The sequence below is a fragment of the Cuculus canorus genome, chromosome 3 (genome assembly GCF_017976375.1).
Source record: "Cuculus canorus isolate bCucCan1 chromosome 3, bCucCan1.pri, whole genome shotgun sequence".
NCBI classification, from domain to species: Eukaryota; Metazoa; Chordata; class Aves; order Cuculiformes; family Cuculidae; genus Cuculus; species Cuculus canorus.
Window position 1 is genome coordinate 71,035,659 of NC_071403.1, and position 25,189 is coordinate 71,060,847.

Sequence of the window (25,189 nt, forward strand, 5' to 3'; positions counted from 1 at the left end):
CCACCAAACTTCCGAGAACCAGACCAAACACTGAAATGTTTAGCAGGAGAGGCCACAAGCACCTCTTGCTGCAAGTTCTGGTGCAGGACTAAATCTCATAGGGAGCAGGACCGTGAACCGAGGCGAGAGTGGGAGCCCCACCACCTTCCAGCAGGATGCATCCGGCAGCAGCGCGATCCCTCCATCCCCAAAGGCACAAGCCACCGGTTCTCTTGCCCCTGGAGCTGATGTGACACCTCCTGCCCATCTCTGGTATTGCTCCTTGTCACACCAAATTTATCTACTTCTATAATCTGGAAGTAAGGCCACTGCCACGTGGGAAACAGCAAATGAAAATCCCTTACGCTGTGCAGAGTGCCTGGACAACCTTAGAGACGCACAAATAAACAGGACTCAGTACCTGTGAGGCAAATGGCAACAAGAGCACGCCCCAGAGTTTCCATGTGGATTTGCTGGCTGCTTCACCACCAAGGTTTGCTCCAGGTGCACCACAGACTCGACACAAAAATCCAGCCATTGCTGCTCCAAACCAGCAGCCACTCTGTCCACCTTACTCTTCATCGCTCCAAAACCACCAGGGTTTGGGCTACAAGAGAGGACCTACCACGTTTCCAGCCTCTTTCTCCAGGCAGTGCAGCACCTCTGGGAGCTGAAGACACACACAGTTCATTCTCCAGCTGGCTCTGCAGACAGAGCTGGGGGGATCGGGGAGTACACACAGCTGGCACTTAGCAGGTCTGAGGTGAACTTGCTTTTGGAACCACTCCTCGCTTGCAGCTGCCCTGCCCTAATGGTTTCATGCAGAGCAGCTGGTGAAGGACAGCACAGCCTGCCTGGCACAGCACTGGAGGAGACGACCAGGATTTGTACCCTGCTCCCAGCTCACTGTCTGACACCAACAGACTCACAGAATCTCAGCATCAGCAAGACCAAACAATGAACCATGTGTTCTTGAAATCACGCTCCTCTTCCTGCTGCCAGGTTGTCCCACAGCTCTGCTCCTGGAACAGGTTTCTGGTGCCCTGACAGGATGGACGCGGGTGACGCCAACCCTCCCAGTACAGTGGGGAGCGGAGCAGGTTCCCAGTGCCACCACTGCCCACACCCAAGATCCTCCGCCCACTCTTTGACCCCATCCTTGAGGTCCTGGCTTCTGGGAAGGCTGGGACACAGAGACACATAGGACCCAAGATCACTGAAGCTGCTCCTTGTGCTGCTCGAGGCCCCAAAAGACCAGCACACGTGAGCAGCCCTTCCTTCGGGTCCCTCTCCTGCCTGGTTTGAAGCCTGCCTGCAGAGGGACATCAGCGCCACACTCACCCACGGGTTCAGCCTGGTGTGGTGGCTGTGCGAGTAGAGACTGCGCCCAAGTGCTGGCACTTTCACAGCATCTCAGAAATGAGATACAAACCCAACTTTACCAATTAGGAAGACACTAATTTACCACCCATTAAAACCCTCCAAGTACTAGAGCCTCCCACTGCTGCCCTTTACCTCCAGCTCTCCGAACACAGGGCACACCTCTTCCAGCTTTGCTGGTGACTCAATCCCTGTGCCTCCCAACCACACTGAACCCCAGCACAATCCCCAAGCAATGGGCAGCCGAGGGACAGGACAGAAACACAGGGAGCTGAAAGACTGGGAACAGATGCTTTGCAGAACACTAACCTGTTATGCTGCCTCCCTCCTCCTCTAGAAATCTGCCTTCTAAATAGCAACCCATCCTCAAGCAACTTTGAGCATCCTGAGGTCTCTCAACACACACCACAGGACAGGGGTTTGGTAAAGGAGATGTATATTTATTCACTTTACAAAGAGGGCGGTATTTAGTTGCAACAGCTCCATTTATAGACAAATATATTATTGTACATCATAGTGGTGAATGGCTCAAACCTTTACCTTGTTTTGCACTTAAAAATGTGTTTGCACCACTTCAGCTTCCATTAGCTGAGCAAATAGCTGTCCTTGTTCTGCCACTGAGAGATTACAAAATCCATAACAAAGGTATAGCTGCGTGCTATGTATCCACAAGCATTCCCTGTCTCATTTCCCTGGGCTACTCCCCTCTCCCCACCTGATCCAACATGGTCTGTCCTCTGGGTCAGTGTTAAACTTGCACACAGCCTCCGTTAAAACAAAATCAGGAGCCAGTGATAGTTCTAACATCCTTCTGAAGCAAAAAGTCATTGATTCATACATAGAAAAATCTCGAGTTCAAATTTGTTACAAAAAGAAAAAGCCATTTTTAAGTCAGGTTGGCATTTGGATATTGCCAAGGCCTGGCTAAACCAGCAGAGGAAGGGGGGAAGAAAAGAACATCAGTACAGAATTTAAATATTACAAAAATATCCTTTTTTTCTCTTTTGTTTTTTTTTTTTAAAAATGCAGCAGGATGCCCGCTTGTTATCCCTAACTGAAGCGTGGAAAGAAGGCGAAGACTGGGTGTCTTTGATCCTTGAATATCTGAAACAAATTCAATGTAAAGCTGAACCAAGTTTACCACACGAACAGCGGTGGCAGGTTTATTTCACTTGAGATACAAATGCATGTCCACATGACAGCCATAATCTGACCATGGGGCGGAGAAATGTTTCTATAAGTAAGCTCAGGGAAACAGGGCGAGAGAAGGCTGGCATGGTTAAACATTCTGGATTCAGCAACGCACAGCGCCCCACCTGTGCCTCTCGCACAGGCCGTGCAGGAGACTGCACTCCCGGCAGGCAAACCTGGCATCTTTCAGCCAGACAATCCAGAATGGCAGAGTTTGGTGGCCCACTTGTTTCAATTTTAACATTATTCTTTTGTGCTGCTACTCTTCTTCACTTTCATTTTCAGGTTCCAAATCAGAATCGCCATTGATTTCCTTTTCAACAGTCATGTCTTGTTCATCAGATTGCTCCTCTTTTTCTTCATCTTCATCCCAGTTTTCCTAGGGAAAAAACAAAACAGGAATGTTTGAACCTTTAACGGTCACATAGTTTATGTTATAAGCAAATGGGAGAAGATCTGATTGGGTTTCACTTACGTCAGAGTCTTTATCTGCAATCATCTCATCATCTGAGCCCTCTTCCTCCGAGGATTCTGGGAAGAGAAAACATTGCCTCAGCCTGGAGAGCAGATTTTACTGTCATTGTTCCAACCAAGCCCAGCCCACATGCCACTAAGTCTCTCAGCTGTCCTATCACAGTTCCAAAACTAATACTCCCTGAAGATCAAGTTGGTGAACGTGAATTAGGAATAAGTCACTCCCGTTAGGATTCTACGGCGTAAAGCTGCAGTAGATAAAAAAGGCCATGCTGGAAGCGCTCGTGCACACACACTGCCACCCACCACCTTGACGTCCAGATGATCAAACACAGAAGTGTTTGACTGGGCCTAGCCTAGCAGAGAGCAGCTAACACCAGCAGTTGGAGGGTGCCAGTTAAGTTCAGCTGCATGTTGAACTTCTGATTAACCGGTTCCTTAACTTATGAAGAAGAGATGGGAGAGAAGGAAATAAGGGAGGAGGAAGAAAGGAGGGAAGAACCAACTACAGGATGCCCACACCATTTACCACCTATGCTCCTGCCACGAACTTCCCACTAAAACTCTCTACTTGCAGACTGTACACCAGCAGATAAGCACAGGAGCGTGAGTGGCCACCACGTCTCGGCCATCACTGAGCTTCACCCAGCACACCACTTACCATCCTCATACACCAGCTTTGCAGTCTGATTAACCTCAGTTACATCCTGAACTGTTTCCGATGCTGCAGCCTGAAGGGAATTTGCAGATTAGCCTTTGGTGCAATCGTATATTTGAACCTCAAACATCAATAAAGCTCACAGCAATGTAAACAGCGTCTACATCAAGTTTAACACACACAAATTCATTTACAGTAGTGGTTTAATGGCCAAACAAGTATTGAGCACAGTACAATTTTAGCGGTATCTGCTCTGCAGTGGCCCAGTCCCTCCCACTTACTGCCCTTTAAAACTATGGCTTAGTGGACACATTTGGCAGGACAAAACATGTTAACACTTCCCAGGAGCAGGGACTGAGCAGACAATCTGAGGAGTGCACTGCTCTGAGCACTACTGGCACAGCTGTACAGCCACGATACATAGTTGCCAGCAGCAGGCCCCATCCGATGGGCTCACAACTGGGCAGCAGGTCTGCAAACAACACTTCTTCCACACATCCCAAGCTATTTGGTTAGAACTCACCTGGGTGACGAGAATGAAGAGTCTTCCATGCAGACGGGAAAGCTTTTGCAAGGTTTTTACTCTGCTCTCCATTAATTGGTACAGCACTCCCAGCTGAGGAATGAGGTCTGGCAACTAGAGAGAGGAGAGGGAGGAAGGAAAATGAAGCTGTTAAGACACTTGGGATGTGTTGGTTATTTCCAAATTTTTGAACTCCCCATGTATGTTTGGGACAAATAATCCCTGGGCACATTGTGCTAGACAGAAAGGAGGGCTGAAGGTTAACAGAAACGACCTAAGGCTACATCAGTTAACATTCAGCCATGTTAGAAACACATCTGCTGTCAAACCACAGCAGTCATTATCCCGCTTTTCCTTCCCGCAAGTGTCAAATACTGTTTGGAATGCTTGAGTAAATGGGAACTGTATGTGCACAAATGCAGCCTCAGCAACGCACGCAAGGTCTGACACACAGCAATCCTATAATAAATGGGACTAACAGCACCAAAATGCCTTTTTCTTAACTGAGGAAGTGTATAGTATCCATCAGTCGTAAGGCAAGGCTTCATCCAGAAGCCACTGCATTAATTCCCATCCTGCCAGCTTTGGCACACCTTTAGATCCAGCCAGGCCCATGACCATCTCACTATGGGTGTTGCAACAGCAAGGGAAACCTAGTTCTACAAGATGCAGTGACAAAGGCCGGATTGCTCTTTTGACAGCCGTTTTGGTCCCCAATTCTCACGCATATGGCAGAATGGATCTTTCTTTGACTACAGGGTGACTATACCAATGTCATGAATGATTGAGACAATTTATAACAAGCATGCAGCAATTTGGCACAAGTGGCAGGAGCACAGCCCTCTGTCCACTGATGTGGGCACTGCCAAATGAGGAGAGCGGGAGACAGGTTCCTGAAGGGAGATCACGCACAGATTTAACCATTTCAACCTAGTTTGAATTATGTGCATTAGCATTAATGAAAAATACTCACTGTGGAAAGGTAGGATGCATGTAGAGTAAAAATAGACTTCAGCCATCGGACCATTAGTGAGGCACTGGAAAAGGAAAGTAAATGACATCAAGGAGAGAAACACCCATTCTCATATTCTCAATACTGTTCCCCTTTCATGATGTAGAAAGATAAATGCCAATGGGAATGTAACAGTTTGGCCATCCAGATGAGATACCTCTGTGAGCTATTTGTTAGGAAAAGAACAGACATTTAATTGAGGGATCAAACCAGATTCTCAGGGCTCTGTGTGTCTGACACCTTTTATGGGAGGTTTCAGTGAATACAAGACCAAAGCATGCCACATTTTTCTCCAGTCAAAATGTTTATGAAAAGCCAACACCCCCGCAACAGGTAAGGCCAGCTGGTCCCAGCAAAGCTCTCCTCACAGCAACACAAACAGACGGGACAGAGGGAGAAGAGAGAGCTGGCTTTGTTACTAATCAAAAACAATATCCAGAGATCATAGAATTGTGCTATGATTTGGGTTGGAAGGGATCTCAAAGCCCATCCAGTTCCACTCCCCTGCCATGGGCAGGGACACCTCCCACTGGATCAGGTTGCTCAAAGCCCCATCCAACCTTGCTCTGAACTTCTCCAGGTTGGGGCACTTACAACTTCTCTGGGCAACCTGGGCCAGTGTCTCACCATCCTCACAGCAAAACATTTCTTCCTCAGATCTCATCTAAACCTCCCCTCTTTCAGCTTGAAACTGTTCTCCCTCATCCTATTAGTACTCTCTCTGATGTCTAAATATATTTGATAATTAAACCAGAAAAGATACACATCTGATAGTTATTTTATTTTCCATATCAATCAGGTCTGCAGTGTTGATATCCTGGGACTTCAGAGACATTTTCAGGGCGTTGTGTGTATTTCTGGTACTCTTTTCTCTGTTTAATTTCTCTTCAGCCACCCTGACAAAGCACTGCTTCAACAAAACTCCACTCTGCACCCCAAATCAGAGACAATCTTTTCCTCAAGAAGCTGCACCTCAATTACAGTTCCTATGGAACTCAGTCACACAGGTGGAGGGAGGGACCATAAGGCACACAAGCAAAGTTCCAGGTGAACTGAACTGTAGTCCAGTTGCCTCTTACCTGTATGGGTTGCCCTGCAATCTCTTCGTAAGCTGAAAGGACAAGAATAGTCATCACTAAGTAACAAACACATCGTAAGTTTAAAAACCCAACAACAAATCCCTGCGATAGCCCCAATACTCCAGGCGCTGCAAGTTTGCTCGGATTACTCATTCAGGCTCCAGAGGATCGCACTGTTGGCTCTGCAACCCTAGACAAAGGCTGATAATTTGCAGAAGCCTAATTTCATTATTACAATAAAATTGGAATTCCTAACAGGCAATATATCCAGTGAAACACAAATCTATCAGGAATCACCAGCAGGAAATCCCTTTATTATACATCTCTGTGTAGCTGCTTAGTGGACAAGTTGGGGAAATAAGTGGAGGTAGTGTCAGATGGCGGCCATCACACAGAACGAATCCCAGGCTCTGGAGAAGACAATTACATTAAGATCTGTCCATGCACTGAGATTACACAGTCGAACCCTCACCGTCAGCTACTCTGACAAAGCATCTAGAGAGGAGCAGCTGCACCTCATTAATGTACATTCTAAGGAGGTGTCACACACACACCCTTAAAGGGAGTCTAGAAGCTCACACCCAGGCTTCCTGCATCGTTTAGTGAAGAGCAGGACCCCAAGTGAAAATTAAACTTTACTTGCTGCCAGGACATGAGGATACAGGAGAAATCCAACCACTAATTGATGCTATAGGATATTATTCATGTAACTAGCAACTGATTGATATTCAGATTAAACACAGCAATGTCCAAATAAGCTAATCATGAACATATTTCTGTCCAAATACAGACTCGATTTAATGTCACCGAATAAGCAGTTCAGAAGCGAAATCCCTTTTAAAATTATTACTAAGGGATGTTGCAAAGCTTAAATACAGCAACTGGACTTCTGAGACATCTTCGAGAGAGGAAGGGAATTGCCCCTCAATCTCCAAGTGCTATCTGAACTCACCACTGTAAGCATGTAGTCTGTTCTTTCTCTCACGTGAGTATCTAGCATGATGCTCACATACCCCTTGCTCTGGCTAGCTCTGCTATTTTTGTGTTTCAAATTATCACTTTTAACAGTTCAAAAGAAGATGCAATGGTAATTGTTTGCAGGGACTGAACCACCTTTAGCTTAACCTCTTCCTTTTCTCTTTCCCACATCATCGTTTAAGATAACGGTACATGATCCACTGCTCTTCCTGGCTCTGATCATGGCTCTTTGTCCTTTGGTTCAGCTTCAGCCAGAGAAGATAAGATCATATCAGAGAGAAATGATGAACAATTTATGTCCCGTTAAACTATGAAACCAATTTCAGTACTAAAAGTAGAGATGGGCTCTGGATTTTCCCCAGCTAGAATGCAAACCAACAGTGTGAGAGTTCAAGAAATGCAGCCCCTCCTACCTCATGCAGCAGTGGAATGACAGCGTGCACAGGCATTCTGGCTACTGTGTTCTTTATTACATTTTCCTTTCTTGTGTTAAGCACTCTCTGTTAAAACAGAAAAATATGAGCAAAGAATCATTCAACTTTAACATGCGTATGAGCAACAAGCACAATCAAACATTGCTGGCTTTAAGTCTCTTTTTCTACTGCACTACCTTTGTATGCCAAGATGAGGAAAAGAATTGCTATGCAAAAGAGTTCTATTTTTCAAGTCAGCTACAATTAACAATGCGATTAACTCATCTAAAACAACCTAGCACTACCTGTAGCTCACCCACCCCATGTTAGAAACGAAGCATCACAGGCACATTAGAATGTCCCTTGCTATTTTCTGTGCCTGACTTCTGTAAATTAATGTCTTTCACCAGGATCCATGACAATTCTTTTCTATTCAGCATCAAATTCTTAGGATTTCATTTCCTTACCCCAGAACCACCATTTCCTCTGAGTCCAAGCAGGACAGAAATCTTTTCAAGTGAAACAGTGGCCATCAATGCATGTTTCAAACACAATCTACTCGGAAACTGCACACTCGGAAGACTAAGCACAGGTTATGCTCCAACTCAAGCACAAGGGAAGGTGGCCGCATCTGCACTAACATTGCTTGTAAAACATCCAAACTGTGACATAACAAATTTATCACAAACAGAAGTGCCTCAGAATTCCTGGACGGAAAGTAGGGTAGATATCAACAAAACAGTAATACCGCTACTATCATCTATTATTCCACTGCCTTGAGCAGCAAATCAGCTGGGAGAACCAACAGGTTCTTGACTGTCTAGCCTCTCCAGCTTCCAGCAAGGTTCCCTACAAGTCTCAGAGAAGAGATCACACAGCATTCATATAATGACCTTGTAACACTTACATTTAAGATTTCTGCGTCATTGCTCTCCAAGCCCTGAACCAGAAGCACTGCAAAGCTATCAGTCTGTGGAAGGCCGCTTGGAGTCTTCACTTTAGTGACATCAATGCCCAGTGCTCCCAGACGCTCCTCAATGCTCTCCTGCAGAAGGCAAACAAAGGCAGTGCAGATCTCAGAAACACCAGCTGAAAGCAAAGGAACCCTATAGCATCCCCTGATTCTGCTGGGAAATAACACACATTTCACACATTCTTTTAAATATACCCACAGTAAATAGCATGGGGAGAGGGGGAGAAGATGAAGCTGTGACTGAAAAGCAGTTATACACCTCAGCCCCAAGACACAGGCACAAGCGTGTGACAAAGTTCAGCAGAAACATGGTGAAACTACAGGTGGGGCGGGCAGGGCACGCAGGACTGGAGTGAGGGGAAGTCTCTGAGCAGAGGGAAGGCTCTCACACAAATGGTATCATTAATCTTGCTGCCATGCCAAACAAGCAAGTGCAAGCTCACCTAAGGAATTCATAATGGTGATTTGTGATTCCAGTTTCTCCATTATTGCTGTCTGAAAGAGGAAGCACTTTACCTCTGTCTCTCCCGATTTCCTCTTGTTCTTCTTTTTCTCCTTTCCTGCAGATGGAGTTTTGACTGCTGTACTGTGTCCAGGAATGCCAGGCACTAAAACTTTGGTGTCTGAGTTCACAACAGGCGTCTTTACCTAGCAGACAGAGAGAATGACATCTGCATGAATTGCCAATATCTTGAGCTTTCTTCCAGTTTAAACTACTGCTTTTATCTCGAGGCACTCACACACAGTAAAGCCAGCTCCCCCCAACAACCCATTTTCTTGACATATTGGGTTGGTGCAAAAAACACTGCCATTTTTGTCATTGTAAATGGTGATGCTTATTTTGGATTCAACTTTTACTCAGCTGTGTTCATGTACAATAACTTTTTAAAGGGAAAAATTCCCTCCACTTAAATATGTTAACGGCTTTGGGTTTAGCATTCAGTCTTTTTTATATTACGCTGTCAAACTAAAGATGAGGGAAAAAGCAAATCCAAGCGATTTTATTGTACAAGTTCAAAATGGGACATAAAGCAGTGGAAATTACCACAATATCAGGCAAGCATTTGGCCAAGCGACCATAAACAAATGCACAGATCAACACTGGCTCCAAAAATTTTGTAATGGAAACAAAAGCCTTGAAGCCAAGGCAGGTCATGGATGTCCTTCTGTGACAGATGACACTCATTTAAGGGCTAGGATTGAAGTGGACACTGGCAAAACAACTGCAGAGGCTGCAGAAAGACTCAACACTGACCATTCAATGGTTTTTCGACACTTGCACCAAACGGGAAAATCAGAAAAGCTCGAGCCCTTTGCTCACCACACCAAGCCTGGACTTTCTCCCCACAAGGCACGCTCAGACAGCCAAGAGAAACGCATCTTCACTGGAATTCAGCGATATGCGAAACCAAGATGGGTATCATCACAGCATGCCACGGAGTTCCTGCACCCCTTGCTGCATTTCAGCTCTGCTGCCCACCAGCTCCAGGGCTGAGGAACCAGCACAAGGCCCTGCCCAGCTGATGGAGCACCCGATCCAGAAGGTAACTTGAGGGTTGGAAAAACAGCGCTGCCCGCTCACGTCATGGATACTGCGCTTCAAATCTTCAAGGTCTTGAATGCGCACAGTGATTAAGAACTTCACAGTCTGTCTCTAAACCCCAGGGGATCCTGCACAAGAGAAAACGGTGGCAAGAGGCCTCAGCAGACACTGTTGCCATCTCGGTGCCAAGCTCACATTCTCAGGCACTGTATCCTTGTGACTAGGAACACAGAAAGGCCTCTTTAAGAAAGACCCAAAAGGACGTACCTACAGACCTTTTGAGGCTCCATTACTTTTTATTTAGACTCTAGAACAAAGCCACCCCAACTTCACTCCAAACCATCAGGGTCAAGGAGGCTGGACAAGCTGACACACTCCATAGGAAGGACTATGGAGTTTCATTCAGTCAGAAATGAAACCATCCTGTCTCTCCAGCACACCTGCCAAGAACAGGACTTGCCCACGGCTGCAGGAGGGTAACCACGTGCTGGAGCATACCAGGACACACAGCAGCCATGAAGCACACTTTACCGCACCTGCCCAAGCGCTGTGGGCACCCAGACCTGCCACTGCAGCGCTGAGCAGGGTCATCCAGAAATCCAATCATACTTTAAGAGAGCAGTGAACTCGACCATTTCTGAAGCAAAACAAGAGGAGTAATAAAATCACATTTCATACAAAGCTCACCTTTGTTAGAGCAACGTCTGTTTTAAGCGACAGCACTTTCTGGATGTCCCTTATCAAGCACACAGGGGATTCAGTGGTGTTCACAGACTAGAAGGACAGAACAAACTCAGTCAGTATTAGCGATTCACCCCTGTGACTCATTACTTTACCGAAAGAGGAGAACAAACTACAGGTTTGAAGTAGAATGAACTGTTTTCCGTTCCAGAACAGCAGCTGTTGCACACATATGCCTTTTGTTACCGGATCTCTGTGCCCTTCAAAGCAGTTTACACAGGTAAACCAGAACCGTATTAAACACGGTTTCAATGGCCTAACTCAGTAATGGCAACAAACAGAGGGGAAGAATACAAATTGCCTTTCCAAACCACTCAGGGGCAACAGTCACAGCTCCCAGGAAAGGGGAAGGAATAAGCTTTGTCTTTATAAGCAATTTTAAAAACAATAAAAAAAGACCCCCCTCCAGCTGTGAGCAGCGTGCAGTCCAGGTCACAGTATGCAAAGCTCTCCCAGGAGTTTCACGTACCACTTTCTCTATGATGGGCTGTAAGGTGTTCCCATATACAAGCAGCAGGGACTGTTTGTCTGCGCAAAATGCAGCTGCTAGGATAGGGACTGGTTTTGGTGTGGAGTCTCCGTCAGTTCCAGGCGTTGCTATCTGGATAGTACAGTTTGATGTTAAGGGCTTTTTGCAATAACTGGGGGGAAAAAAAAAGGCAAAGGAATGAAAAAAATCAGTTTTAGCTTAAACACTTCAATATCTTGGTGATCACTGGCAGGCCCCCGGCAAACTCAGCCAGTTTGCACCCTTCACAGATGGCTGCGATGAAGCACAGACACACAAAATCTTGGCTAAAGAACACAAAATGCCAAAGCGCAGCACAGCCCAAACAAGACAGGTCTCTAGAAATACGTCCAGTAATCCAACACAAAGACCCAGTTGGGACCTGGTTTGCAAACACGTAAGAGCTTAAAAGCAGCAGCAGGACAAGACTGAACTTTGCCACACGGTAATCCCATAGATAACCTCCGAATGAATGGGTTGTTCAGCCTGGAGAAGAGAAGGCTCTATGGAGACCTTAGGGTAGCTTTCTGTACTGAAAGGGGCTACAGGAGAGCTGAGGAGGGGCTCTTGATCAGGGAGTGCAGGGACAGGGTGAGGGGGGACGGTTTTCAGCTGAAAGAGGGGAAACTTAGATGAGATCTTAGGAAGAAATGTTTTGCTGTGAGGGTGGTGAGGCACTGGCACCAGTTGCCCAGAAAAGTCATGGCAGGGAGTTGGAACTGGATGGTCTTTGAGGTCCCTTCCGACTCAAACTATTCTGTGATTCTGACTTACCCATTTAAGATATGTTCAAATAAGTGCAACTGCCCATCTCTGCACACAACCGCTAACTTCACAGGCTGAAAGAAGAGACAGTGAAAGTCTTTGATTAGATCAAAGGACAAATCCCCATAAGTACAGGGCATTAAAAGACAGCTGCATGGGTAAGGTTTTACTTTTTCCAGTAAGTAAACACATTAAAGATAGAACTAAATCCATAAGGAAGATCAAAGACACTAACATTGCAGGAATACTTAGTACAACTATTAGGAGACAAGATAACTTCTAACTGTACTGTCACTACCGATGTATCCCAATTTGAACAGCTTGAACAGCAGCAGCTACATGGCATCATAAGGAGAAACGTCCAAAATCACAGTCCTCAACACGTACAGAGGCAAAGGGCTAGAGAGAAGCTGACACTGTAAACATGCTTAGAGGACAGAAGCAGAGATGAGTCCTTTGAGCAACTGAAGCACAACTGTGCGTGACAGAAAGCTCTCATCTCCAGTGCATGCTGCGAAGAGGCCATATCTGGAAACGTCACAAAATACAGCACAAAATACCGCTTTTAGAGAAGGAATATAAAGGCTGCAGGAGAAACATGTTTAAAATAATTACTGATTCAATTTGCGAACGTTTTACACACGTGCATTCTTCCTAAGACTATTACTTTGAAAGAGCCGTACTTGTGGGAACGGAGAGACTTGTGGAATGCACATTGCTGCTTTAGCTCATTAATAGCTCGTTAATTCAAAATGCAGTTATACTGCCAGAGATACTTAAGATGAGAAGGAACAGGACCATACCCAAACTGGACTTTTCAGAAGAATTTTTTTTGTGTTTTTTGCCATCAAGCTGTAACAACCATTTGAAGACTAACTTGTTCTGAATATGAACCAACTGACATCTGCACCTTCACAAGCAACGTTTCTGAAGAAAACACCGAATTTGCACTTAGTAGCTTTGAAAAGTAGTAGTTCAGCCTATCAGCTGTATAAAGGCACCTGTAATAAATACCATTACACCCACGAACTGGCATTCAGATCCAATCTCTGCACACCAGAACTCCAATACAAACCAAGCGTTTGTCTTTACACCTGTAAAAGGAAACTGATGCGATAATTGAAAATTGTTAGAATATATTTGGTCACGAACTACTGCTCCTACCTCCTCTTTGACTTCTGATATGGTCAGGTCAATGAAAGTTGGTTCATCTGTTACTGTGAAAGACATTACGGCGTTCTTCTCTTTCCTATCTGATCTGATCTGCCTGGAAGACATTAATAGAATACATTATTTACCAGAAACATTGTTTACCAGAGTGCAAACACCCTCTGTGCCTACCTGAAAAGCACTGTAATGCCTATAAACCACCAGAGATTGTAGTGGTATCTACCCCATCCATAAATACTTGTACTGTAATTCCAGATTAGAAACTCCAAGTGCAAAAGTAACTCCCAAGTAAAACTGAGCATGAAAACTCAGCATAAACCATAAACCTCACATGGGAGTCTATACAGTGCGTTCTCGGCACACACCAGATGTTCAGAGGGCGCCTGGAACCATGCTCAGACACAGCCAAGGAAATTCACATCTTCACTCAACCATCAGTTACCAGTTAAGAGATCATCACTGCATTTCTCCAGAGTGCCCCTTCTGCTTAACATTCTCATTAGTCACAGAGGTCAGAACACACTCATTGAGCCTATTCTCAACATTCATCATAATTACAGTTACAGATTATGAAAGGCTTACATACCATACACTCAGTAACCGGTCATGGATAGCTCCAGACAAGAAATAAAGCCCTGTGATTCCATCAAAGGGCTTGTTTTCATTCATGGGTTTCACTGTGGTGAACATTAATGATGACACTGATGTAGCATGGCCTGTGAAATGCTGAGAGGAAAAGAAGAATCTTTAAATGACTGCCATAAGCACAACTTAAAACAGTCATTAATAAAGAATGTTAGGAAAGGTTCAAGAGTTACCAACTCAACAAGGACACGTCAGTGATTTTGTTAGTAGCGATCAGCTTCCTTGCATTTCTTTATTTCAAGGGAACATTTTCTGACTCTCCAGTCTCCAGATATTCATCGGAATTTTAAGTTATATGGAGAATCAAAGGAAAATTTGCCAGGACTAAGTCCCTTCAAGAGAAACCACATCCACCCATGCAGTTGTTACTGTCAGAAAGCACTTTTTTTGGATCCCTACACAACTTCACAATGAAACAAGATTCACAGTTTCATCTGAACCCTAAGATGAACGCGCACGCCTGCTGACTCACGAAGGCTGTTCAACCCTCCCCAAACAATCAGTTCTTCAATCCACTTCCATAAGCACAATGTTTGGGCACTGTAGGATGCAGATACACATGGCATGTGCTCCATGTGCCAGCGTGTCCACAGTAGCAGTACACGTGTTCACATGTAACTGACAGCAGGGAGACGCAGACTGGCTGTGTCCTACCTGGTAGCAGGCAAGAGAACACGGCTCAGCCATACAACAGCCAAAACATGGGAATGTAATCACGTCTGAGCCCTGCTCAGGGAATAATAAGGGGTTCGCTCCTACACCTTTCAACAGTTTCGACAACAAAACTGGTAGTGCTACCAGTTATGTGATGTTAAGCAAAGAAACCTGAAGGCTTCGACAAGAGACTCGTGCTAAAATCAGGGAGTGCAGGCACAAGCCCACGCCACCAGTAACTAACGCTGGGTGGAACTGAGCTCTCCTGCAGGTAGGGTATCAGAAAGGGACCCTGCGAAGTAAAGAAACATCCATCTTCCTGCTACAGCCCTGAGAAGGAGTGCTGGTAGCCTGCTCAGACACAGCCAAGGAATTTAGCGTCCTCATGCAACTCTCAGCAAGTCGAAACCACAGTTGACAGTATCATCATAGCAACAGCTCCCAGCAACCCCAGAACTGCCAACTGTCTCCTCACAGCCAGTGACATTTTCCGATATCCCATCACAAAACACCAGATATATAATATTGCCAACCAAGTAGGGTAGTTTTTTGCATCTAGTTTAACCACTCACTCTGTAGACTTCTTTGGTCTCCAGGTCCCACAGTTTTATAGTTCTACCAGCTGACAGCAGCATTTTCCCATCTGGACTGATGCATAGAGAGGTGACACTACTGTTGTCGCCTTTCCACTTGCTAGAATTTGGATGAAGCATGCGGTACAAAGGGGAGAAAGATGGAGAAACAGAAGAAAAAGCATTTATTAGCATTATCTCAAAACGCACAACAACCATGCTGGGAAATGCAAGGCAAATATTATTAAAGAAAAATAATTATTAAAATAGCCAGAGATGAGGTCAGAGCTGTTCTGTCTCTGCTCCTCTCCTCAAATTTGTTTCCTGGCCTTCCTCCCAAGACTGTCTCTGACATTGGTAATAATAAAACCTCACCTTAAAGGTCTATGGCTCAAGGTACTATTAAAAAGATAATAAATAGCAAGACGCTGTCATGAAAAGCTTCCATCTCCTTTGAACAGTCCGAGTACTGCACATTTCTCACAAGGCAAGATTGCAAGGAAAGCATTAACACAGTTAACAGATCAGAAGTACCCGGCACCCCACCACATCCTGAGTTCTGGAAACACTTCCACATCACTTCCACAGGCCCAAGCTGTGTCTCTCTTGTCTCCCAAATAGAGCTCATTTATGACATTACTTGTGATTAGATTTCATAGAAGCTGAAGTCTGACTGCCTATAAACCTGACAAACAGCACTGCATCTATGGAGAGCATGACAAGATCCTGTATTCTCTTCCAAAGGAAAGAAATTCCAAACCATTGAGCTGAAGGTCTTTTCTTGATGCAAGTGATTTGCAACCATACTATGAAAGGTGCTTCACTGGATCAGTGACTCAATGGAGGAGTAAAAGGAAGAACAGTGGCTGAAGTCCTGCTGGTAGCCAGCTACTGCTGTCATCCCCAGGTCTCTGTTAATGACCTCAAAACAGGGCATAAAGCACACATAACAAGTTTACATTCAGCATTAAATTAGGGAGAGTGGTTGATATGCAGAAGGGCAGGGCTGCTGCTCAGGGGCATCTCAGCTGGCATGAGAAATGAGCTGTTGGAACCTCAAAATTCAGAGGAAAACGTAAAATCCAGTACGAGGGATGGAAAAATCCCAGGACAAATGACTAGTAGAAAGCAGATTTGCAGAAAAGAAGCTTGCAGCTCTCATGGTCAAGTTGAACATGAGTTATCAGGGATTCCTTGCAGGTCAGCCGCATACTGATCTGCATCAGCTAGCGTGGTCAGTGGCTCAAGAAGTGCGAGTCCTTTCCTCTGTACAACTCTTCTGAGCATTCCGTCTGGTTCAGGACAGTACCAGTCATTTACTGACATGGCAGAGAAATTCCAGTGGAGCACCAAGAAGGTGGCTCAGAAGAAGAAAACGGTGAGGAATTGGGTGTGGTGTTGGATCCTAAGAAGAGGAGACCAGCGGGAGATTTTACGACCAACTTCTGCTACTTTATGGCAGTCTCAACTGAGTACCACCTAAGGATATACCTCTCTTTCAGGGAAATCAAAGGGGCTATGGACAACGGGCTGTCTGCAGCGCCCACACAATCTCTAACAAATCCAGCAGAGGTGCAGCAAGAATAACACAACAGTGGGAAGTGTTACAGTAAAGAAACAGCAGCATATAGAAGGGCCAAGGGGCCATCGCACAGGGGCTTTTATTGAAGCAGGATTGTCAACAGAAATCTTGGTTTCTGCTGTGAAGCCTAAGAACAATTTGACTTTACTACAAGAAAGAGCAAACATCTACACCAGACACCTTGTTATGCTGCAGTGGGCTGTTTTGCTCAACACTACTTGAACAGTAGTGGCCTGCTCAGACAGCCAAGTGGAACTGTCCCCACTGCACATCAGTAGAGAGCGAAACCAAGTGGGTTATCATCACAGCAAGGCCTGGGAGCAAAGCCAGGAGTATGGAACCAATTTAATCGGGATGAGGTGTTTCAGTATCTGCTCCCCTGTATTTCCAAGGATATTTTCTAGAATTTAGATTTTTTTAGTGTCACAAAAGTGACTGCAAACATACACCCCATTAAACGCTGGCATGAAGGAACCCAAATCCCTCCCAGCAGTCACTCACTTCATCTCATCTTCTCAATACACAGAGGGAGAAACCCAACTGTGAGAATTACTCTCTTATCATAAAGAAAATCACTTCCAATCTCAGAAAAACAACATCTAACTGTCAGTTTTGTACAGCAGCCACACCGCCTGGATAGCAGAGTGCAGCACTTTCAACATGGCCCCATCACAACCTGAGAGGGAGGAAACATGCAAAAGCAAGCGCGAACAATCTGACCAAAACCCGCATCACTGACCACTTTACTTTGCAGGTCTGTGTGTTCCACTCCACAATGTGTTTGTCCTCTGAACAGCTATACAAGCAGCAGCTGTCCTGGTGCCATCTCACACAGTTTACTCTATTGTCGTGACCACCATCCTATAAGAGGGAAAAGAGCGTCAACTCATTAGTAAGTGAACAAGTCTCGACTAATGATACTTCCCCACACCAGAAACACAAACAAGCTGCTCTTTTAAGAACTATATTCAAATTACTAGCAAGATAAAGGGACTGTGGTTCTAAAGACCAATATGCAGTTACTGAAGTTAAAGATATTTCATATTTTGATAAATAAACAGAAGTCTTTGAATTAATTCTTGTTCTAGCACTTCAGAGTTAACAAACAAATTTCCCTGCACACTGTTTCTATACCCAGAACCAAATAAGGCTGTCAAACAGCCTAAATTAAATTGGCGAAGGGAGGGCTAGCACAGACACCCTTGTCTACAGCCAATCTAGTGCCTGCTTCCTTGAGTACTCAGAGATGAGCAGCCCTCCCTCCGTGTGAGCCATCATCAGATCAGAAGACTCTATGAAGGGCTATCATTAACCCTCCTTAACATCCAAACTCTCTGCAGCTCAAATGCATCCTTTAATCGTTCATGAAGTATCTCCTGGAGTTTATAAATTTCACTATTTGAATTCGTCCAAACCAGCTTGAGTTGCTCCCCAAAATATCCCTAAAAATCAGCTTTGGGCAAGACCAAATACATCACAGTGAGACACAGTTCCATAAGGAGAGTAAAGAGTGACAGCTCTTACTCTAGCAGGAACAATCTTTTAATTCAATAACACCCACTACCCTGCTCCTACAGCAGAGCAGCAGTGTTTGCAAACTGACTGAAATGGTAAATTTTAACCTGCAACTCCTTTATTTTGTTCAATTTTCAGGCATAAATACAGCTTTTCTGTAGAACAGAGCTGATATTCATTGATTGGTGTCACTTGCGCATGACTTTAAGTCATTGCTTTCTCTAAATCTATGTACACTCATCACCCTGCATACAGCTGAAAGTTCAGAAGCACACGCATCCCCAAGTACCTAAAGTACTGCACAGTCATTCACACAGATTTGTTGTGTTGTTCTGTAACCCAGGGCTAAAACCACAGTATTTGGGATTAACAGGGAGGTTATCAATAAGAAAGGCAATCCCAAGTTCCGTGTGTCTCATTCTTGCACTGAGAGCTCAGACACTTCCACAAGGGAGTTTACAGAGAAGCCTACCAACATGACACCTTCCAGGAGTGAATGAGTGCTTCAGTCCTGCCCTCCTCTCTCAAAAGGCTGTGCAGAACTGAGGTTCTCACTCTCCCATCAGGCATTTGATCATTACCGTTATCATTAATGCAAAATAATGCATCCATCCACAACATTAAGATGCTGCATTAACTTTGAACCCAAGATTTCTCGATGGGCACACATTGCCATCAGCAGAAGATGGTCCTTCGCCTGAAGACACTCAGGCACTGAATTACTGCACCTTTATTAACGTACACAGCTATTAAGGAAAAAAACAGACCAGAGTAATTAGATTAGTTTATTCCATTTTCAAGCAACACAAAGAGCAGCATGAACTGACTGAAACCATTGACATTGGGTGGCAGGGGAGGAAAAGTCTTACTTACTAGCTTGCTCTGTAATTCTCCTTTAACTGTGTTGTACAACAAAATGCTACCAACTGCTGTACCAATAGCCAGGATGTCTAACTGCTTGTCTACTTCCGCAACTTCGGACTTCCGTTTTTTCCTCTGTGGGCCATCCTGGAAAATGGAAAAAGAAAATATGAAATACATTAGTCTTGCCAGCTACCCTCAGGTCTAAAGTAAAAAGAAAAACACTTCTCTAAGGCTGAGACCCAGCCAGCCAGCACAGACTCTGCTCAGGCACAAACCAAAGATGCTGAAGGGCCCAGCATCTAGAGATTTGCATCCGTACCTCGGTATGCAAGGTAACGGAGTTGCTATGAGTCACTTGGATGCACTGGGTGGAGGTCATTTTGCCAGCCTGGTGATCACAGACATGAGGGGAAACACACTTGTAAGTTCTTTGCAGAGCCTGTGTCCCAGAGGTAGAGGCAAAGGTTCACATAACTGGAATACTCCATCCACAGAATGGAAGTGCTTGCTCGAGAATGATCCATTTATTTATTCTCAAAAGCTATTCAGAAAAGTCTTGCAAATACTAACTATTCATAATTTGGATACTGGAATCTCTATCTACACAGGGAGACTAAGATGAAGGAGACTGAGATGAGATCTTAGGAAGAAATGTTTTCTTGTGAGGGTGGTGATGCACTGGCCCAGGTTGCCCTGAGAAGTCGAGGATGCTCCATCCCTGGAAGTGTTCCAGGCCAGGTTGAATGCAGCTTTGAGCAAGCTGATCCAGTGAAAGGTGCTCCTGCTCACAGCAGGGAGTTGGAACTGGATGGGCTTTGAGGTCCCTTCCGACCCAAACCATTCTATAGTTCTATGATAACGCCTCCTAAAAAGAAAGCTCTATCCTGCTCAGAGCAGCGGGAATTGACAAGGACTCAAAGCCAAGTGCTCTGCCCAAGGCTTGGCATTGGTACCAGAGGTTCTCCTACAGTCAGGGAACTCTTGAGTAACCACCACTCTCCTGCTTTTCAAGTGCTACCCACCACTTCAAGGCAGGATTTCACTTCATCTCTTTTAACCCAAACCAGGTGAATGCAGGACATCACTGGGATGGGAAGAAGGAATAAAACTGGCTCTGGAGCACATGAATGAAGAATGCAGAAGTAGCCAGTATATTTATTCTCGCTGGGTTAATCCCACATAATGAATCACACATGCAAGGAAAGAAAAGGAATACAAGTTCAAGGACTTCAGAAGAAAAAGTCTTCTCAAGGACCCGAGAAGAAAATGCTACTCATCAGCTTTTAAATTCACTTTGGTGTCTTTCCTTACATTCATTACATCACAGCAACACGTTCTCTCCAATGTAGAAAAAGAATTACACAGCAGCCAATGCTTCCTCTACACAACAGAGCTCTCCGCACTGCTGAGCAGCCAGAGAAGGCAAAGGAGACTCTGCTAAAACGTTAGCAACCAGCTCTGTGCAAGCTCCACATGGTGCAGCTCAGCTGTCAGACACAACACAGCCAGCCTCATCTTTTTCATTTGGGCCCAGAGACACAACGAAAATCAGGATTTGGGAGTTTTTACCGCAACTAGGATTTAACAGTGCACAATACTTTGCTTCTTTGAAGCAGGTCTTTCTTTACCCCTGTATTTAACACAGACACCACCTTCTACAAGGAAAAGTGATTTGGTTTAGGCCTATAAACACCAAAATGCTACACAGGCACTTTTATATCAAAAGCAGTCTCTGGAGGAAAGAGATTACACTGGGCTTTCGCAAGGATTTATTTAGCCTTCATCTTTCCTGGGAAAGAAGTGTGTTTATAAAGTATTATGCAAACAGAGATGCTGTGAAACAATCACAGTGGCAAAGCCCAACCAAGTAAGTTGACCAGATTTTAGGATAATGGGTGAGAAAGACTCAACTCCTTAAGTTTTTGGCAGCAATGTCATCCGGAAATTGCTGTCTGCCCCTCACAGACCAAGGCCACACAGCCCCAAGGCACACGCACAGCTGATGTGTTCCAATGCTTTTCCATCTCTCTATTGAGTTTTACACACTGCCCCTACGCTCAAGAATGCAAGGCGAAACCACAATTAAGAGCCAATTTTATTTCTTCCCTTGCATAAATCTTTTACCTAACATCTGTGCACTTCCATTTCGGTTTGTTGTGGCCAGTTTCCCTTGGAACAACACAGAGGTACAACAGAATTCCCACAGATAATTCCAGTATCAACAGGAAAGCCAGAGGCAGGGACGGTCTTACCAGTTATTTTTTCACACATATTTCTTTACTGACCACTCTCTATTATCAGCAGGGCTTTTTGTCAGAGATCTGCAGGAAAGAAATGCCAGTGGAGAATTTGGACATTGTTAGTGGTAGAGATGATGTAAAAAAAAACACTCGGAGAATGAAAATAAAAGCTAAAAAACTAAAAAGTAAAACATCAGGCAAACTTCTCTACCTTGGAGCAGAACACAGACATATCGCCAACTGTGGTAGAGATCCATGTGGGATTCTCTTGTGGATCAAGGTCTCTATGAACATCTTGTTTTCATGGACAGGATAAGGGAGCTAAATCATACCAAGTATCCATTTCCTTTGGGATTTTTTCTCTCAGATTTATGGAAACTCAAGCTTATTTAGAAGTCCTTCGACCCTCCCTGGAGAACCAGAGTGTTTTAGTTAACAGACATGGAGAAGTCATTTGAAAAGGGACTGTGCACGTATTTTTCCACAATGTTCTTTCTTGAGCAGGTCAGCCAACAAGACTGAAAATACAACCCAGAAATCCAGTCTCTGCTGCTCATGGGGGAAGGAAAGTACTGAAAACACTCGAATGCAGGGAAGCCTCAAGAGTCCTGAGAGATGAAGGTGACAGAGCAGTTGCAGCTTATCAGGAGGAAGGTGGTGGTCCACATACTCTTGCACGAGGGACCTCGCGGAGCAGGAGCTGGTGCGCACTGCGAGCAGGAAACAATGACACCAGGAATGCTGGTGTGCAGGGAACATCACAAGAAGCCATCACTGCATCAGCGATTCCAGGGCCTGCAGTTCAAAACTTGGTTTCTAATATTGCCCTGCAACACACGGCCTTCATTAACATGGAAGCAGTTCAGAGCACGCTTCGGCAAGGTGTAACTTGGCCAGACACCACTTACAGACACCTACTGGCAGAGTTTTATGCTCAGACACCAGGTAGTGGCACTGCCTAGAGAGATGTCAGCCCTCCAGGAACAAAAGCAAAAAGGAAGACTAAATAACATCAGAAAACTCACTTCAATAAAGTACGTTTGGCAGAACTATCACAGCTTTAGTTCTTCACTTCAGTCTAAGGACAAACCAATGAATTACAAAAGTTTATGGCATAATTATTCCAAGAAACAGTATGTTTTCCAGCTCCACTTGAAAACGCGCCAACTCTCAAACAGTGGGCAGCATTCTAATTATTAGAGCAATTAGAAAGCACTGAGAGGCATCCAAATGCTGTCTGATCAAGTCAGTTTTCCATATGGACCTAAACCAGGTTAAAGTGGGAGCATCTGTGGCCTTCGGATTAGGTGCCCAGAAAAAGGCTGGCTTTTAAAGCCTCAGAATCCTCCTGCACCTAACATAGGGTTAGGTTTATTTTTCACACATGCCAGGCTCAGGTTATTTAAGCCTGAAGAACCCACACAGTCCTGCATCCATTTTGTTCAAAGTTATGTGACAAATGAACAGGTTATGCCAATCTAAACTAACCCTTTCTGCTGGGTTTTCAAAGTTCAGACGCTAAGCAGCTTAACTGAGAGAAACAAGACACCACCGTCCTCCTTTGGATGGGTAACTTCTGCATTAAGCACTCTGAAAAACCTCTGACAAGATTTCAAATAAACTAAATTGCTGACATACCAAAAGGCAGTTTAAAAAGCCCTCCACACTTCCTGTGATAAAGGGAGTGGATTTCATGTACTTTATCCATGTGATACATTTTTTTGTCAGGAAAAAAATTTAAGTTCTAGCTGAAGGAAAAGGATTACTTCAACATAAAGAGGATGAAAAGGTACCTGACTGTACACACTCCAGGTATTTTTGGGTTGAGTGTTCACCTGAGGTGCAGTTAAATAAAACAAATTGAAGGTGGAGAACACCCAAGCCTTCTGCTGTGTGCACTGAATAAAGTTACTGAATAGCTTCTCACAGGATTCCTGAGCTTGGGAAGATGCACTGCGGAGAGCACAGCACAGCAGCCTCCATGGAAATACCTCCAAGGCTAAGGAAGCATGGAGAGATCCTGCCTTTACTGGGATGTGACCTGCACCGTAAGCTAATCTGGTGTGCAGCAGCCAACCTGCTCCACAGCATTGCCTTCTCCATTAAAGCGAGATGTGTTGTGAAGTAACATACCTTGCTCCGTCAAGGAAGGCTTCCTCCACACAGGTTATACGAAAGACAAATGGTTTTACACAGTTAATGCTTCTGTTGACAGTCCCTTTGCTTTTAAAAATGAAATTTAAAAGCCTCCAGTGCTTCTTCCCCCGCTAACATGTGGTTTCATAGAATCATACACCCATTTGGTTAGAAAAGACCTTTGAGATCATCGAGTCCAACCATACCCATCCACTACTAAATCATATCCCTGAGCAGCTCATCTGCCTATCTTTTAAATACCTCCAGGGATGGGCCACTCTACCTATGCCCTGGGCAGCCTGTTCCAGCGCTTGAGGACCCTCTCCATGAAGTAATATTTCCCAATACCCAGTCTAAAACTTCTCCGACACAACTGGAGGCCATTTCCTCCTGTCCTATGGCTTGTTACTTGGGAGAAAAAACAAGCACCCACCTTGCTCCGACCTCCTTTCTGGGACCTACAGAGTGATAAGGTCCCTCCTTCAGCCTCCTCTTTTCCAGGCTAAATGGTCCCAGATCCCTCAGCTGCTTCTAGAATCCCTGTGCTGCAGATCCTTTCCCAGCTCTGTTCCCTTTCTCTGGATACACTCCAGGCCCTCAATGTCTTTCTTGTAGTGAGGGGCCCAAAACTGAACACAGGATTCGAGACACTTGTACTCAGTGATGAGTACAAGGGGACAATCCCTCCCCTGGTTCAGCCTTGAGAGGAGAAGGCTTAGAAGAGAACTCATCACCATGTGCCAGTTCCTGAAGAGTGACTGCCAAGAGGACAGGCTCCTTTCTTACAAGAAGCGACAGAGAAAACACGTGGGGTAATGGGTCTAAATTACTCCTGGGGAGGTTCCGACTAGATTCTAGAATAAAATTCCTGATCAGGAACTCAATTAAACACCGAAATAGTCTCCACAGGAAAGCAGTAGGTTCCTTTACGCTGGACATTCTCAAGGTTTAGCTCGACAGGGCACTAGGCCAGCTCATGTAAGCCACGGATCACCTAAAAAGGTTGGACTGGATGATCCTAGAGGTCCTTTCCAAAGCGACAGTCTACGATTCTACAATCTTACCGCGCAAGGGAGCCCCCCTCACCCTGTGGATGCGTCCCCAGCCCCGCGGGCCCCTGCTCCTCACCCCGCTCCCTGCCACATGGCGCAGGGAGGGCGGGGTAAAGGCACGCGTTGTAGCTCCAGGAGCACCCTCATCCCCATTCCCACCCCTCAGCATCCCTTTCCCACCACCCTCCCCGTCCCTTTTTCCCTCACACACACACCTTGCTAGGAGGGGGCGGCCTTGCCGCCGCCGGGGGGGGGGCCCAAGCCAGGCAGGTACAAGCAGCGCTGAGGTGAGCGGAAGGCACGTACTCCTGCTGCAGCCGACTGCTCGCCGTGTCCCACACCTGAAGTCGCCCATCGGGAGAGGAGATGGCGAAGAGGCGCCGCTCGCGGGGCGAGAACGTGCACACGGCCCGCGCCTCCTCCCCGCCGCACGCTGCACCCGCCATGGCGCCCGCTCCCCACACAGCGCATGTGCTCGTCCCGCGCGGCTGCGCGTCGCACCCTATGGCGCCTGGCGTCATGGCGGTGCGACGCGCAGCCGC

General features: G+C 45.4%; 1 protein-coding gene and 4 non-coding genes across 5 annotated transcripts; all 5 read right to left on the reverse strand.

The window, feature by feature from the left end:
- Positions 1-1,778: 1,778 nt before the first annotated feature.
- WDR43 (WD repeat domain 43) lies at positions 1,779-25,189 on the reverse strand. Its single transcript, XM_054061801.1, has 18 exons — positions 24,863-25,189; positions 19,229-19,363; positions 17,580-17,701; positions 15,259-15,379; positions 13,974-14,113; positions 13,382-13,484; positions 12,227-12,291; positions 11,414-11,585; positions 10,891-10,977; positions 9,177-9,308; positions 8,595-8,732; positions 7,688-7,774; positions 6,297-6,328; positions 5,179-5,242; positions 4,206-4,319; positions 3,686-3,755; positions 3,026-3,081; positions 1,779-2,929 (listed from the first exon to the last, which is right to left on the reverse strand). Exons 1-18 carry the CDS (start codon positions 25,166-25,168, stop codon positions 2,810-2,812), a joined length of 2,064 nt encoding a protein of 687 aa, XP_053917776.1. The 5' UTR covers positions 25,169-25,189; the 3' UTR covers positions 1,779-2,809.
- Positions 10,014-10,092, reverse strand: LOC128851926 (small nucleolar RNA SNORD53/SNORD92). Its single transcript, XR_008449456.1, has one exon. It is a non-coding gene; the product is annotated as a small nucleolar RNA SNORD53/SNORD92 (small nucleolar RNA).
- Positions 13,779-13,852, reverse strand: LOC128851929 (small nucleolar RNA SNORD53/SNORD92). Its single transcript, XR_008449459.1, has one exon. It is a non-coding gene; the product is annotated as a small nucleolar RNA SNORD53/SNORD92 (small nucleolar RNA).
- Positions 15,038-15,121, reverse strand: LOC128851928 (small nucleolar RNA SNORD53/SNORD92). The gene has a single exon (XR_008449458.1). It is a non-coding gene; the product is annotated as a small nucleolar RNA SNORD53/SNORD92 (small nucleolar RNA).
- On the reverse strand, positions 17,074-17,151 carry LOC128851927 (small nucleolar RNA SNORD53/SNORD92). The gene has a single exon (XR_008449457.1). It is a non-coding gene; the product is annotated as a small nucleolar RNA SNORD53/SNORD92 (small nucleolar RNA).

Bases quoted from the DNA above. Each gene is read 5' to 3' on its own strand.
- WDR43 (XM_054061801.1), bottom strand. From the start codon at position 25,168: ATGACGCCAGGCGCCATAGGGTGCGACGCGCAGCCGCGCGGGACGAGC. The intron at 15,380-17,579 runs GTCAGTGATGCG...TCCAAATTCTAG, and splicing joins CAGACCTGCAAAGTAAAGTG to CAAGTGGAAAGGCGACAACA. The intron at 11,586-12,226 runs GTAAGTCAGAAT...TTTTCCCCCCAG, and splicing joins TTTGAACATATCTTAAATGG to TTATTGCAAAAAGCCCTTAA.